The 17,151-nt window shown below is 31.3% G+C and overlaps 1 protein-coding gene across 1 annotated transcript in view; it reads left to right on the top strand.

The window, feature by feature from the left end:
* The window catches only part of LOC148283657 (uncharacterized), a 50,639-nt gene extending 36,353 nt beyond the window's left edge, over positions 1 to 14,286 (top strand). Inside the window, exons 2-3 of the mRNA XM_088243471.1 lie at positions 11,932 to 12,118; positions 13,323 to 14,286. Coding sequence (XP_088099597.1) covers positions 11,932 to 12,118; positions 13,323 to 13,545 — 410 coding nt within the window. The 3' untranslated portion in view covers positions 13,546 to 14,286. The remainder of the gene's footprint in view (positions 1 to 11,931; positions 12,119 to 13,322) is intronic.
* The last annotated feature ends 2,865 nt before the right edge of the window (positions 14,287 to 17,151 follow it).

Here is a 17,151-nt window from a genome sequence, read left to right as displayed (position 1 = left end):
AATTTGTTTTATATTTTAAGTTCAAAGTTTATGAATTCAATAACTCTTATATAATGACCCTTTATTTATCTAATCTGTTGTGTCAATCAATGTTTACGCGTGCACAATATTTTACTTTACATTTGTGTTATGATTATTTTTTTCCCATCAAGCAACATTACCCGGCGACTTAACGTATGCACGCGGCGACAGTGTGTTTAAGTGGGGGAATCATTGGACACAGTCCGATGTATTCAAATATGATTCTACGCTCCTTCTGGACTATTCTTAATTCTATGTATGTAGGTATTTAAATTCAACAGTTTTTTATCACACCTGCACTTCGAAATTTTTTTATAAAATAATATATTGATTCCAAATACGTAATTCACGTAGTTGTACAAAATAATCTTATAAGGTAGTCAGTCTACCATAAAGTGGGTCTCTTTGAGTATATTTTACTGTTAACTATCAAACATGTGGAGAAAAAGCTATCGGTAATGTTTAATCTAAAACTACTCGAGCACTAATGTTATTTCAATTATGTGATCTACCAATTAATGACGACTGAAATTAAACAACTGGTCTTGGCTAGAACATCATTACACTAATACAAGCTTTCTCTCTTCTCGCGTCACGCGAGATAGATGATAATAGAAAAATTAATAATTCATGAGAGAGGTAGAATTTTATAATTGTTCTAAGTTTTTGTACTACAATTTGCTTACACATTTGGACTGTTTCGAAATAGCGAAAGTTTCCCAGGTTTTTGACATTGATAATGTAATGTTAATTAATAAAACGTTTCCCACACCCAAATTTGTAAAAAATAACACTACTTTGTTAAGATTAGTGAAATATGTGTGAATCATTAGCGCAATTTGCATGTACATAAATTATCTACATAGGTTCTAAGCCACAACATTATGTTTATTAAATACTACGCCTGCATAACCAATGATATATACGTATTTGTCGCCGCCAAATAGTGAAATTAGCCACTCAAATAGCGGCTAGGCTGTTCATTAAATGCTGGTATTTACCTTAATAGCTATGCCGTTCGTTGAATGAATCAAGATAAGTCAAGGTTCAACGTGTTGGTCGGTTGTAAGCTAGCCCTTTGGAAATGGCCGAACCAAAAGCCGCCGGGTTACGTTGGGATAGGTTGGGTGAAGTTTAATAATTAAAAAAATTCCCCCTTTGCTTTACTTACACATTAAGTTAAGTTGAGGATAAATTATTTAGTTAAATAAAGAATTAAGTTAAGTAAAAAAACATTGACAAACTACAACAGGGATGAATAATACCTTAAATAAGGGAATATGGAAGTCTAGGCATTTACAAGGCTTATGACCTGGCCATTGACTGGTTTAAGTGACCACTTTACACACTGTGTAACATTCATCAATTTGCCTATGTTTAAACATCCATATTTCTTAATGACTCCAGAGGAGGTAAATTCCAGTCTTTTGTCTACAAACATTTGGACACACAAAAATATTGTAAAAACACATTGTTTTTAAATTATCAAACATAACCTAACCTAAATTTACATAACATAATAAATTAAAAAACAATTAATTATCATTGTTAAAATATTACAACAGAGATTTATTTATTTATTTATTATAACGCCGGAAGGGCTTTTACAAATACAGAGGTTGTAAACGATGAAGAACATTCAAGATAAGGGAATGTAGAAGTCTCGGCATCCACGGGTCTTATGACCTATTATTATCTGGTTTAACTGACCACTTTACACACTGTGTAACATTCACCATTATGCCTATATTTGTACATCTATATTCCTTTGATTCTTCCATCTATTGACGTTTGTGGAGTAAAGCAACAATAAAGCTTTCAGCTAAGAAAAGAAGAAGGAATATAGATTTTCAAATATAGGCAGGTCATAAGCCCGGTGGATGCCTAAGCTTCCACATTCCCTTCTCTAAAATTTTCTTCATCTCTGTTGTAATATGTGAATATATTAACAGCTCCCTGGGGTGTTGAATCCAGTTCTTGTCTACAAGGAGTTTGGATAAACTCAAAACATTTTTGATTATTATTGTAGTATTAAAACTAATTAATGAGGCTAAGCGATGTTCAACCCTTTCGTCAAACTCAAAATTTTGGGGTTGCAGTGGTGACTTTTTGAGGAATAAAGAAATATAAGAACGGCCGCAGCAAACTCCGGTGACATCTGCCATCTTCATTTAATTTAATCAAAGAAATTATTCCGTTATTACTACCAAAATATATTTGTATCATCATCATTATTACCTTTCCGCACCAAATGGTGCATAGGGCACTGCATCGATACACCAATTTTAGCGTATCTTGATAACTTTGTCATATGTTACAAGGTAAGATGATCAGTCTTACGCTTCAGGTACCAGTTCAGGGCCTCGATTATGATGGGAAGATAAAGACGTCATACTTTCACCTTGACGGTATAGTTGAAGATAAATTCCCTCTAGCGATTATAAAGATATACTACCGACCCCTTACCTTTAAGTGTTAGGTAGGTACATCGATATGAATCAAGGGGAAGCGTACGTCACGGTACACATATCTACGCTCTAAAATGACATAGCTTCAGTATGACTTCATAGTTAAAGATAAAAGTCTCCCGACCGACGGTACATTACCGATACCCCCACCATCACGATTTGATGTAAGTACATCGTTTTATACCTACGGGTCTAAAACATCTCGATACGTTTATCTAGGCGTCAGAAAGTTACCAATCTAAAAAAATGATGTAGTTATTAAATATTTTCTATATGTTTTACTATCTTTCCAAGTGTATGTATCGAGACGTTAAAGGAGCCGGCTTTTTAGTCGATCGGTAGATACATACAGACGATCGTTAAGCCTACCGTCTAGGTGATTTCCAAAAGTCATGCAAAATCCATGTTTAAGCGAGCATTTTTTGCTTGATTTGGAATTTTTGGGGGTTTATAATCGCTTTGAAGTGAGCACTTTTTGTTACAAAAGCCTATTTAAAACATAAATGAGAACTATTTTTAATGTTAATGACGTAAGAAACGCGGACTAATTGTTTGCGGTCATTCCATGGGCTTGTTTCGATCATATGATGCCGATATGACAAGTAGGTAGAACATACCGAGGTAAGATACATATAGTACAGGAGTTAAGTATACCGTCTCGATATATACAGATGAAGATAGCGTTCATAATCATGGCACAGGAACTAAGAAATATTATACCGTACCTTCACGGAAACTGGTCCGCTGTGCACGTGCAAATTACGTGCCCCTCGTCTCGTATGATTGTCCGTTTCACACCACGATAAAATATAATACGGTGGATCTATATTTATTATTTTACAATTATTTACTTATTTAATGCCTGGCAAACGCAATAAACAGTACACAATGAGACCGACTCCAGTCGATATCCTTTCACAGGATTTTCTCCTGAGAGTGCTCGCTAAATTCAAATAATTATTTTGATAAAATTATCAAAAAAATCTCATATGTTAAGTTTTACTATATTATTTAAAATCGGGTTGTGGTCCTGTGGCTAGTGTCTCGGACTCACGGACCAAAGGTCCGTGGTTCGAATCCCACTCTACCCCAACTCGATTCCATTTTCTAATAGTGAGTTATTTACAACTCGTTGAAAATGGCCCTCAAAATGAAATATTTGGGTAAATCATAAGAACGCAAATATTTCTTTTTTCTTTAAAAAAAAAAATACATAAGAACGCTAATATTTCCTTATTAACTTATTTGTCTTTTTAATTTGTTTTTTTTTTGCAATTCATGCCACATGCATAATTAAATATAATATGAGTGTTAGTTAATTAAATACAATGAAGATATTTAATGGGAATAAAGCCTTGACATGTCGCTAACAATGGCTGTTAATAGTTAGTGGGTGATGTTAAAAAATAAAAATATAATTGTTTGTAAAAATTTTTGCTTTTGTGCTTGAAAAGAACACAAGTGAATTGCCAAAGTCAATGTCATGATTTGATATTGAAGTATTTGCTAAATAATATTTATTGTATTATTTATATTTAAAGCATTAATTTTGTGGACAAACATTTTAAGCTATGTTAGTAAATATAATTATATATAGTTTTCTGTCTATTGACGCATAACCTTTACCATTTTGTTTTACTTTTGATGTTCATTTTTTAATTTGGAAAAAAACGGACAAAACTTACGTTAACACATAATTTCTTAAACAGATGGAAGAGTTAAGAAAATGAGGAGGTTTAAACATAAGCAGAATACTGAATATAAAACAGTGTGTAAAGTATTTTTTGCAAATAACTCACTATTAAAAAATGGAAATCAAGTTAAGGTAGAGTGGGGTTCGAACCTGGGACCTCTGATCCGCGAGTCCGGAACACTAGCCACGGGATCACAACCCGATTCATCGATTGTCATCATCATGACCTTTCCGCACCCAATTATGCATAGGGAACTGCAATGGTACACTAACCGTAGCGTATCTTGATCATTTTTCTCCCTAAGGAGGAAATCCAGCCAGTCTGCAAGTATTTGGACATACTCAAACATTGTTGAAAAATTAACTACTTTAAATAACGTCACAAAACTTCACTTATTCAAAATCAACCAATGATAGAGTGTTGTAATAGATTTCCGGTTTCCGGGAAGCCAACTCACCAATTAGGACAACTCTCCCAAGAGAACTAGTGACGTCACGCGTGGAGTAATAAAAAAAATGCAAAACTTTGAAAAATTGTAGCGATGATAACATATTCATAAAAATAAAATAAATTTTTACTTGGTTTGATAGTCGATTACCAAATAAAAAAACTACTTATTCGCGTGAAAACTCAAACATTTCTTTCGAACGAATCGTCTTATTTGCGCGTCAACTCAAATATTTCCTACCTACGAAAATTTGAATTGTCCTATTCGCGCGTCAACTAAACGTCAACATTTCCTTTGTATAAAAAATTCTAATTGTATTATTCGATGAAGTTTTATTGACATGAACATAAAAAAAGGCATAGAATTAAGAATATTCCAGAAGGAGCGTACAATCATATTGAAATACATCGGACTGTGTCCAAAAATCCCCTTACTTTCGCCGCGCGCATTCTCTCAAAAAATTTACTAATTTATCAACACTTACGAAATGTCCATTTTGTTTTCTTTCACAATCTGACAGATGGAAAAATAATTCAATTTTTAAGTAATGCATATGCTACTTACACATGTATTTGCTAATTACACATGAAATGTGATACCATCCTGTTTCTTTATAATACCTGCAGTATTTCTACATTTTAAAACGACACAACACGGCATAGTTGAATTTAAATCAAGAGTTGCGTACTGAGCGCCGTCTACAAAGAAACTAATGGGTCAAAACGTAAAACTACTATTTAAAGAGTAGTTTAGTCACCTTCTGTTTAATGCGCGTATGCGGTTTCTGGACTATTCTTAATTATATGTAAAAAGGTCTAATTTAAAACTGATTGCTTAAGTAATATTTTTGTATATCTTGAGTAATGAGGGTAAATATGTCGATAAAGTGAAATCATCTTCTTTCGCCTGATAGGTAACTGATTTGCATAACTATTTCAAACTTCCAAGCAGTTATGGGTGATCGTGATCTGATGGTTAAAATTTAGAATTATCGTTTTGTGCTTGAGAAATCTAGAGTATGAACCTCTTTAACTTTTACTTTCAATAGTATATGTGTTTAAACAAATTCGTACAGATTCTTCGTCAGTTTGACAGCTATTTTAACGGAGGAGAACCTTTTAAAAAATGAATGAAGAAATCTACGCATTGACAAATCGGCACACCATCTACACCGTATCTCGATCATTGTTGTAACATTATGGTAAGATGATCATTCTTACGCTTTAATTATTTAGAGTTTACATTTACTGCTTTTCGTGTCCCTATCACCGTCAGTACTCCTAATTCTACCAGTGACTGACCGAAGATTCGGTTTCAGACACTTTAAGACAGTAAAACTAGTTTCGGTCGCGGTTTTAGTTTGTTAAAATGTTTTTCCTCTCTGTTGCAATAAATGTCAATAATATTTTTAATCAAGAGTCTAGATTCTAGACTCTTACACATAATTTAGTATTTTTTAAATGACTAAAGTGTACAAATTACAACAGGGATGGAGAATGCCTTAAAGAAGGTAATATGGAAGTCCAGGCATTTATAGGGCTTATGACCTGTCAATGGCTGGTTTAAGTGGCCACTTAACACACTTTGTAACGTTCACCATTTTGCCTATGCCACTTAAGGTATTCTCCATCCCTGTTGTAATTTGTTAATCTTAACGACTCCTGAGGGGGTAAAATCCGGTTTTTTGTTTACAAACATTTGGACAAACTCAAATATTGGACTAAAGTGTAATTTAAGAATTATTTTATAGGCCACTCTTTACTATTGCAAACGTGAAAAATTAATACGTCTAGTACCGTGAGTGGCTGGATTTCCTCCCTAGGTAGTTATTCATATTTAAACTTATTTCAACAGAGAGGGAAAACATTTTTGAGAAGGGAATATGAAAGTCTAGGCATTTACAGGGCTTATGACCTGTCATTGGCTGGTTTAAGTGTTGAATTAACTAGATTGTTGAATTGACTACCTGGTAAAAGAATAAGTATAAAAATTGGAAAATTGTTTTCAGGCGTTGCCTAGTGGGTGATTTGGTTCAGCTGGATGAATCTCACCCACGTGATGAAGGTTCCAGCTCTTTTACTTCACAAAAGTCAACAGATGGAAGAGTTGAGGAAATGTGGATGTTCAAACATGGGCAGAATGGTGAATGTTACACAGTGTGTAAAGTGGCCACTTAAACCAGCCAATGACAGGTCATAAGCCCTGTAAATGCCTAGACTTCCATATTCCCTTCTCAAAAATATTTTCCCTCTTTGTTGAAATAAATTTAAATATGAATAACTACCTAGGGAGGAAATCCTGCCAGTCTGCAAGCATTTGGACATAATCAAACATTGTTATTTAAATAAGTTTCGTTTTCGTTTCAGAAGCCGAAATTTGGTTTTGGCGGATTTTTTTTTTTACGGTCGGTCACTAATAAGAGGTTATTTTTTAATTATGATAAAAATCCTTTATCGGAAAAAAATATAAAATCGCTAAATATTACAGACTAAATGCAAAAGTATTTCAGTGCACCGATGCAAGGAAAATCGAAAGTTGTTTTTTTCCATTTAAAACATTTATGGCGGTATGTTAGCAAATTACCGCATAATAGTTTTCATATGACAAAATGAGAATCGTTGACATATATGTACGATTATGTACATGGACCAAATACACAAATTAGTATAAATGAGACGCAAAGAGCATACGAATACGTTTGCATTGATAAAGTCGAACGACTTCAGAATACTTGCATCAGGGCCCGTATGGGAAGTTAAAATTTGTCTTCAATTTTATCAACAAAGTAAAATTAAGTTTTCTGTTTGAAAAATAGATTTTCTTTTTAAATATGTTCAATTACAGGTAATCGACAAAGATATTTTGAATTTTCATACAAATATACACATTTTCGTACATAAATATTAATGTTAATTTATATTGTCTCGATATGTACTATGTTTGCAATCGCGCCTAGGTGTGTATTTGGTCTTAGGAAACAAGACCAAATATCTGATTATCTTAGGCAATGAAGAAATTGTTAAATCAAAAAAGGTGATTCAGGTCTGGAAGAGTTAAACATACATATTTAAAAAAACATTTAATTTGAATGGGAATTAGGTTATGGTATTGTGGTGCAAAAAACAACAGAAAAATTATACATTCTTAACTTTTCGACGATATGTCTTTTTCTTTCTTTGTCACTCCTACCGGATGTTGACGACCATCATCCTAAATTCGTTTTGATCCTGGGCCGGTTTGATCAGCGTCACTGCATCCGGAACACTGAACCACTGGCTAAGATTTCTTTTCCACAACCATATTTCGATGGCCTCAAATTCGTTCATCGCTGAGACTTTGAGATTCCAACCCGCCATCGTCAGATTTCATTACTCTGTAAACGTTTAGACTCAAATCACGGTTGCATAAGAGTTTTTGATCATATGTAGGTTATAAATTTGATGTTTGAAACACTAACTTTGTAATTATTCATTAATATAAAATAAATTAAAACCCACTTTGTTTTTAACCATTATTTTTTATTTTTTCTATCGACCGATTTCAAATCTACACCAGCTTATATATCAAGGCATAAATAACTAATGAATCTTATAATATGTTATGCTAACAGTATTTACTAAATATTACATAGAAACATATGGGGCTAATGAGTAAAATCTTTAGTCCACTTTTGTGTTTTAAAGATCGTATCCATCTCACTTCATACTCTCATAAAAATAACTAACTAAACTACTTCATAAAAAAAAAGATTTATTAGCTCTATATGTTTCGATTTAATATTTAATAAACACTGTCAAAATAAAATAGGATAAGATTCATTAGTTCAATATATCTTGATAAAGGTGCTTGTGTAGCTTTGAAACCGGTCGGTAGAAGAAATAAAAAATCAGTGTTTAAAAAATAATAATTATGTTCATTTTATTAAATGCCGCTAAATTTAATTTTTAGCATTAATTTAATTTTGTAAATATATTTAGAGAAAATATATAATTTATACTTTTGCGTCTTTCAGTAATAAATATGATACATTCAGTACATTTTTTTAATATAAAAAAGAGCATTTATTTCAATAATTGCGTGAGTTTCTCAGCATGCGTATAAACTTGATACATATTTTAATGAATTGAATTCCTTATATGCTATTATATTATGTGTACAACTCTACAAATGATTATTCAAAACGATGTCAAATTAATGGTTCAAGTAGTTTAAGCGGTCTACTTTTGAAAATGACCATGTATCACATTTGTTTTAAGTTATTATTTATTGTGTAACTAATGATTCTAGTATAATTAAAAGTAAGAAGCTGATCAGTGAAAACGAAACATGTTTTATATTATACCAATCAATCTTTATAATTCACCTGTAGGGGGGTTTGCGCAAAATTCAACAGCATTCCAAAACTTTTGATTTCGATAGGTAGGTACAAAGTAATTAAGGGGTCGTGAGACAGGTTTTATTTGTGTTTATGGGCGATTTATTAGACGATTTTTTTCCGATAGTTTTTGGTTTAATTTTATTGCAATGTTTAATCGACAATAATTACTACAGTACGCACGGAAACAACAATTGTTTTTAAAGACTTTTAAATAAATGATAAAGATATAAATGAAGATTAATCTCTGTAAAATACCTCCTTAGAGGGTTAAATATAGTTTTCTTTAAGCACGGTAAAACTCCAATCAACCGGATTAATGAGTGCCAGACGTTATCACATAAAAATTACTTAAACATGTCCAGTAGAGTTTAATGCGCTGGCCGCCAGCGCCCTTTTTTTATTTGTTATTATAACATCTTTTTTTTTATTTCCTGATATTATGCAATTCTGACGACTGAAGTTCGGATAAACGGAGTTCTGCTATGTTTATTTTACTTTTTGTGCGTACGCTGGCGGGCTTATTACCAAATGGCGATTTCTTACTATCTACCCAAACCATTCAACATGAGAAATCATGTAGTAAACATGAACACACATATAATATGCATAATAATCTTTTTTTATTTTTTTATTTGTATATTTTTATTTGTTTTAATTAGCTTGAATTTTTCTTTTAATTTTAATAAACAGCAAAATCAACAATATGGGTACATATTACAAGAAAAGAGGGCGGTAAAAGCGGAAAGGAAAAAAGAAAAGTTAAAAAATTCGAATGACATTTTAACGTTGGTTTGAATGTCAACGTTAAGGACCGTCTCTGAAATTACAGGATAAAATTCTTTTACTGTATGTTATGGAGCTTTTTTCGCTCATTGACAGTTCCTAAATGATGGCGACGTTAATTATATACATATATTATTATTAACAAATTACAACAGGGATGGAGAATACCTTAAATAAGGGAATATGGAAGTCTAGGCATTTACAGGGCTTATGACCTGTCATTAGCTGGTTTAAGTGGACACTTTACACACTGTGTAACATTCACCATTTTGTTGTTTTTTAGAAATTATGAAAATCATTTTCCTTGGACCCAGATTAATTATCTAAATTTGTTGCAACAGAAAGGAAAAAAAAATTGAGAAAATAATATGTGGCCACTTAAACAAGTCAATGATAGGTCATAAGCCCTTGAAATGCCTAGACATCCATATTCTATACTCAAAAGTGTTTTCCCTCTCTGTTGCATTGAATTTAGATCTTAATTACTCCCTAGGGAGGAAATCCAGCCTGTCAACGAGCATTTGGACATACTCAAAACATTGTTGATTATTTATTTATTTATTTATTTATTTATTTATTCACACTCTTTATCAAAATACAATTCCATATTCACTTTGCCCAGCTAACAAGGGTACATACCCCGTTCCAAGCTAGGCAATTACATTTTAATATATTATAATACTTAACAAATTAATATATTATTACTTATCTTAAGAACCCTAATCTCACTTTAAAACATAAACAAATTAAATGTTTATTCCTTTTCTCTCCTGGGTCATCTTCCTGTCTTTTTCCAAACTAATTACCTGATCCCGCTTTCCTGATCATATAGATAATGCGTATAAAAAAATAAATATATTAATTCGTTTATATTTGTAAGCTCTATCTACCCACAAAAAACATAAGCTATAATTTGAAACTAATTATTTATATTCATACATTTTTTTCTAAATGTTCAAATAATATTGATGTTTTTTTTTACCAAATCTGTTTTTTTTATTTCCTGGGGCGGTATTTTGAATCTTCTTTACCCCTACCCCAAGAGAGCGATTAATTTGAGGATTTTTATTTTTTGCATGCGTTTACACTTTACTTCATATCTGGCCGCACTGATGATTAAACGTCAAAATAAATATGAACTCGTGAAATCGAACACGATGATTTTAGATTAAAACATTATTGCGACCCTAATCATTACCCAAAACATTTAATTAGGTTGAATTTACAAAACCGTATTCTTTTCCGGTTTTTTAACAGTTTTATACATTATTTGACGTTTAATTATCAGTGTGACCATTATATGAAGCAAAGTGTCGTCGCATTCAAAAAAAATAAATATCTAAATAAACCACTAGCTGGGGGTAGAGGTGATTCAGAATACCACCCTTGGGGTAGATGATTAAACGTCGAATGATGCATAAAATTAAAAAAAAAACGGAAAAAAACATACAAGATTTTGTCAATTCAGCCTTAGTGTTTTGGGTAATGTTTAAGGTCGCAATAATGTTCTAAACGAAAATGTTAGACGTTTAATCGTTAGTATGACCAGATATGAAGCAAATTGTAAAGGCATGCAAAAAATAAAAATTCCCAAAACTAACCGCTCTCTCCATAAACATTATAACCCCCTTGGTAGAGAAGATTCAGCTTACCACCCCTGGGCTGGTATTCCAAACGCTCTCTCGGCCGTATTATCTCGTGTGTTTACGTATAAAATACACGAGAAAAACTGTTTTCTCGTGCCGCGAGAGTGGTTAATAATAGCACCCCTGGAAGATGTTGCTATTAGCAATAAGCTCGATAAACTGCATTCGAATTATTATTTTCAGAAACCTCATTGATCATCAACTAAATGCCACAAGTCAAGGCATTTTATTTATTTTTTTAAAACCCAAAAATTTACCTGACCATTTAAATATTTGATACAATATTAGTACCCACCTACTCATTATTTTTTTATGACATCGTAATAAAAAAAAGATGATTTTATACAACACTAAAGTCAGTAAAGAGTTTTTTTAGACCCTTTAAAATACCTCTGTTTAGTTATGGTGTTTCCAAATATTAATATTCACTTTTTATTGTACTTAAAGTTTTAAATAAAATAAAATAAATTAACGTGTTTATTAATTGTTTCAGATACGGGTAGCTCTTTATCGAGTGGAAATGAGAACTACATTTACACATCTACGACGGACCCTTTTGACCCAAGTTCTGCAGACCCTTCACTGGTCTATGTTTACGAGACCAACAGGAAGAGAAAGGTTACACTGCCCAAAAACAAGAACAGACTGCCTCAGCACAAACCTGCCGTCAGGAAATTTAGGTTTGTAAATTATTTTGTTTATGTATATTGGAATAGTTTTTAGAAGGGAATATGAAAGTTAAAAAAGTTACCCGGATACTCGCTGGCGAGCAAAATGCTCACGTCTCTTTAACAGCGTCTTACCACGAAGTAACATATCTTTTTGATTTCAAGGGAAGAAAAATAAATCAAACTACTTGTTTTGTGCTAAACGCAACCATTTTTTTTTTAAATTACGATATCTTGACGCTTCTTTGAGAAAATAAAACAATAAAAATAAATAAATTAGTATTCCATGGGAGTATTATTAGTGTACCATTTAAAACATGTAGGACACATGTATGTTACGTGTTCAGTGCAAAGTATTTTTTTGCATGAAAAACATGTTTTTTTAAGGCCTATTCTTCCTTTTTGGACATATTAAACAAAATCCCTTCACCGAGGCCTTTGTTTCATCATCAGAATATAGTACGAATATTTTCAGTTTATAAGTGTACGGTTTTACAAGTTCGAGTAATAAAAATTTTAGAAACAATCTGTCTCTAAATAACAACTTTACTATTTGCATGGAATACAATTTGGTCATTTATTCCAGCCATATTTAATATTTGTTTATTTATTCATGCAAACACTTTTATATTACAAAAATAATAATAATCACGTATTCCTAACTCATTAAGGCCAAGAGCCTTGTGTTGAGTTGGGATACAACATGTAGTGGATGAAAGTGGAGTTTTTGGAAAAAAGCTCATTAAGGGACATGCAGATAACAATATTTATTTACAGGCGTATCCATATTTCAAACCATAATATTATTAACAAAAGCAGAATAAAAATTATGATACATTATAAATCAACAACTTAACGCAAAAAGATATTATTCTTACAAACTTATTTTCCATATTCTAAGCAATTTTGATCATGAAAAAGTACATATTAAAACGTACAAAGTAAACAAAGTAAAACGTAGGAAGTATTAAAAATTAAAAATATGTAATACAGCTTAAAAGTATGTGATTGAATTTTGAAAATTACATATAACCACTTAAAATAAATTAAAAGAGTATGAAAAAGTTTCGAAAAATCACAAAATATACATTATATAAGTAAAAAAAGGTCGAAGTCTTTTTTTTTGTTTACGTTTCACTATTTAACATTTTTAAATATGTTTTTAAGTAGCTTCATTTATAAATATATTTTATGAACATCGTTCGTTTATCAACAGGAGGATTCGTAATATCAACTGTCCTGACTGTCAGATGCTAGAGTCAGCTGGATACTTCACTCCATCAGAGCTGAATCTCCTCAACATGGCGTCTCCTCACCTGAAGACTCCGCCTGAAAACTTCGGCCTAAGCCAACATGGACACTTGAAGATAGACTACTCCTGTAGCTGGCACTCTCTGGACCAACTCATCAGCCATGATAACGAAGAAAAATATTGCTAAGTCTAAACTAGCAGGTTGAAACAAAAAAAGTTAAATGATAACCTTAAATAATAGCAAATAATGTGTTGATGCAAAGTTTTAATGAAACCCTTTTTAAATGGTTTTATTAACATCTTTACTGACCATCTTTAAGATTCCAATATGGACGCTCTTTAGTTAATAAAAACGTTCAAAATAATCTAGCCTCAACATGTGAGGGGTTGGATAATTTCGTGGTATTAAAACAGCCATAATTTAGTATTTATTTCATTAAAAAAAATTTTTTTCATTGTTTTAAGAGCTGGGAAAGCAATTTGAAAAACGTAAACTAAATTAACTATGGAGTTTCTCAAAAAATATGAAAACGAAATAACCGCATATTATATTAATAGCAATCAGCTTACCCTTAGCTTTTTCCGATACCACAAAAAAACATAAAGTCAACATTATTTTCAAACTTTAACAGATAGTGTTTTTTTTTTAAGCAGATATATTATACTGACGAGTCTTGCTGGGTTGTTGCGCTCCCTTACGTTCTTTTTTTACTAAAAAAAAAGAACGTAATAAATAATACTGTTAGGAGTTATTAAACTTTATTTATCAACTGAAGTTGATATTACACTATACTTTTTGATGATGTTTATTACTTATTAAATATGAATGCTATGAAGACTATGTTCTTATTTATAATATAAAATAAAATATTACCACTGGCATTTGTTAATATTTGGAAAATTTTAATAAAGTCGAAATAAAAATAAACACGTTTTATTTATTTATTTGACGGACTTATGCAGTCCATTTTAAAGCTGGTAAATACAATTTCTTATAATAAATACAGGCATTTATAAAATATAAAAAAACTAAATAAATTTAAAGCTAGGACAAAAAAACCTACTTCAAGACAAGATCCGGTCTATCTTAGTGATCTTTTAAATCCATAAAGACTTACGCCAAAAAAGTGCAGATCTTCTCTCGGGTTTACAATACGACATAATCAGGATATTGGTGCATGCAAGCCATAGTTTGTGCTGTGTTGATCGAGGAACAGCATATTATTATTTCGCAACCGGCGGATTGGAACATTGAATGCCACTTGTTCCAGTAACGATGGTACATCAATTAAGCCATTTATTTATGATTACTACATTTTGTTAATGAAGATTTTGTTTAAATATAATATTAAGGTACAGGATTATGTGCAATTGCATATTTGCAAATGCATTTGCATATTTCGGATATTTTCATAGATTTTAGCAAATTTTACTAAAAACCTGCTGATGGGACGTATTTGCGCTATTTTAATAATTTTAGCCGACCTTAACAACGAAACGCACGGCTCCTATGCGCCCTCTGCTGCTCTCGCAACCGCGCGGAGTTTGTCAAAAGAATAAAACATGGTTAAGTGTTGTAAACTTAGAGAAAAGATTGAAAACATTTTACAAAACAACCCTGGCTTCGAACCATTATGTCAAATTAAATTTTGCCTAAGATAATATGCGCTAATATAGCACCTAAGTTTTAGCTAAAATGTTATTAAATATTTGTATATAACCACTTACCGACTTTTCTATGTCTACCGGTTTCGAGACGTACCCGTCTCTTCGTAAGGACACTAAAATGACCAACATGCAAAACCATAAAAAAGTCGGTAAGTGGTTACATACAAATATTTAATAACATTTACTGAAATGTTGGAGCCCAAAGTTAATGCTTTAAATATGAAAAATATTTTATCTCATAAAAAGCATATTCTTACAACAGTAAATTTAGAAAAACACACTCTTGTCAATATTAATAAAAACAAAGATTTTTTAATTTCTCCTAGTAGAAAAATAATAGGCGTATTAAAAAGAAACATGTTTCATATTTTCACACTTTACTTACAAATTTTAAGCATTATTCATGCACATTTCAGTCTTTTTTTGTTACATATGGTCCGGTCTTCAATATTAATAATAGCGGGTAGACATAATTTTAAAAAAACTTTCTGACCTTAGATAAGATTTATTTATTTATTTACACATGTTTTATATTAATGAGACAAAATGGCACAAAAAACACTGACGCTATTTGCTCGTTATAGGAATAAGCCCAATTTAAGAAGGGCAATCCAGAAAGATTGATCTTATTTGATGCTTAGATTTATCTCTTAAATGAACGATATTATGAGGCAATATACCCGCCTAGTAACTTCTGTATTTTGGTCATTTTAGTAATTTGTTTAGCATTTATATATTTGAGTTCGGAAACATTCGAATCTCAAATTCAATACACTATCGATAAAGTCGTAACCTTAAATGATATAATGGGGATACTTACCTATTCTAAAATATCACCCGCATTCACCATGGTCGATAATCACCCGTTGAAACGACCGCAAAAAGAGACAAATATTTTATGGTTTTCTTAATACTTATAAAACTTATTTTTTAACAAATAAAAACTGTTGTAACGTGAGTGTATTAAAATGTAACCGAAAAGTTTAATAAAAAAAAAAGAAAAAAAAAACTATAAAAAAATAAAGAAATTAAGAAATCGTGAATAAAATAATATGGTGAAAAATTTAATTATAAATATTTTTGGGTCCGGTAGGTATTAAGATTCATGTTCCATAATAATACATATTTTTTACCTTTATAAATTATTTAGTTTAATGTATTATTTGTAATTTTAACAAATTATGGTAGGCATCAATGGTTCCATAAGTAAACTCCATGCACTGTAAAATAAGAATTTACTTAAAAAATACCATTAAATTATGAATCCATGGTACTATTTAGAATATTGTTGCTGATTTCATTAAAAAAAATTGTGTTGTTCTAATCTAAAAATAATAATTGGTATTTATCCACACTCGATTTCGCAAAATACTAGTACTGTAGGTACATTAAATAACCTCAAGGAAATATAAGAAATGCCTTCATGTAAGTATTTATTTATTTACGTAAATATGTACATATTATCTATTCACCTAATGGACATGGTATTTTGCCAGAGGTTGCACATATTTGCACAACACACATATTACTATGCGAACTATGTATTCTTCTGTGTATTAATGAGCTGTTCGATTAAGCAAAATACTAAGGTATATTTTCCACACTAATAAGTATTGATTCGTGTTTGGGTTTACAAGGAATGTTATAATCATTTTCTAAGGAACTTACACAATTATTTCAACATTGCAAAAATGTTGCCAGGTCATGTTTAAAAGTTCCTGATTAGGATAAATCATTCCGAACGTCAGTAATAGTTTTTTATCATTATAAATCTCAAACAGACAAAACTGACAGTTTGTATCGCAGTTACTATTAAAACTAAAGAGTCGGTTTTTGATACAGAATTAATTTTTCGTTCAAACTTGAGAAAAACAGTATTTTTTAACCAAAAAGAGATTTTTAAAAAACGCTCATGGTTTTTAAAAAAATCTGATTTTGGCTATGTTTTGTTACGATGTTGACGCGCGGTAGCGCGCAAACTTTTTTAATACAGACACAAAACCAACAACACGTAAAAAAAAAAAAACACTGCCATCTTTTGCATGACAAAATGTACTGTTTTATTAGCCTATTATTATTTCAGTGATAATTTTAGTAGCCTAGAATATTTCAGATAAAATAAAAT

Source organism: Micrasema longulum, unplaced genomic scaffold, assembly GCF_059751315.1.
Source record: "Micrasema longulum isolate JH-2025_06_02 unplaced genomic scaffold, ASM5975131v1 h1tg000214l, whole genome shotgun sequence".
Classification (NCBI taxonomy): domain Eukaryota; kingdom Metazoa; phylum Arthropoda; class Insecta; order Trichoptera; family Brachycentridae; genus Micrasema; species Micrasema longulum.
This window is presented reverse-complemented; position numbering and strand designations above follow the sequence as displayed.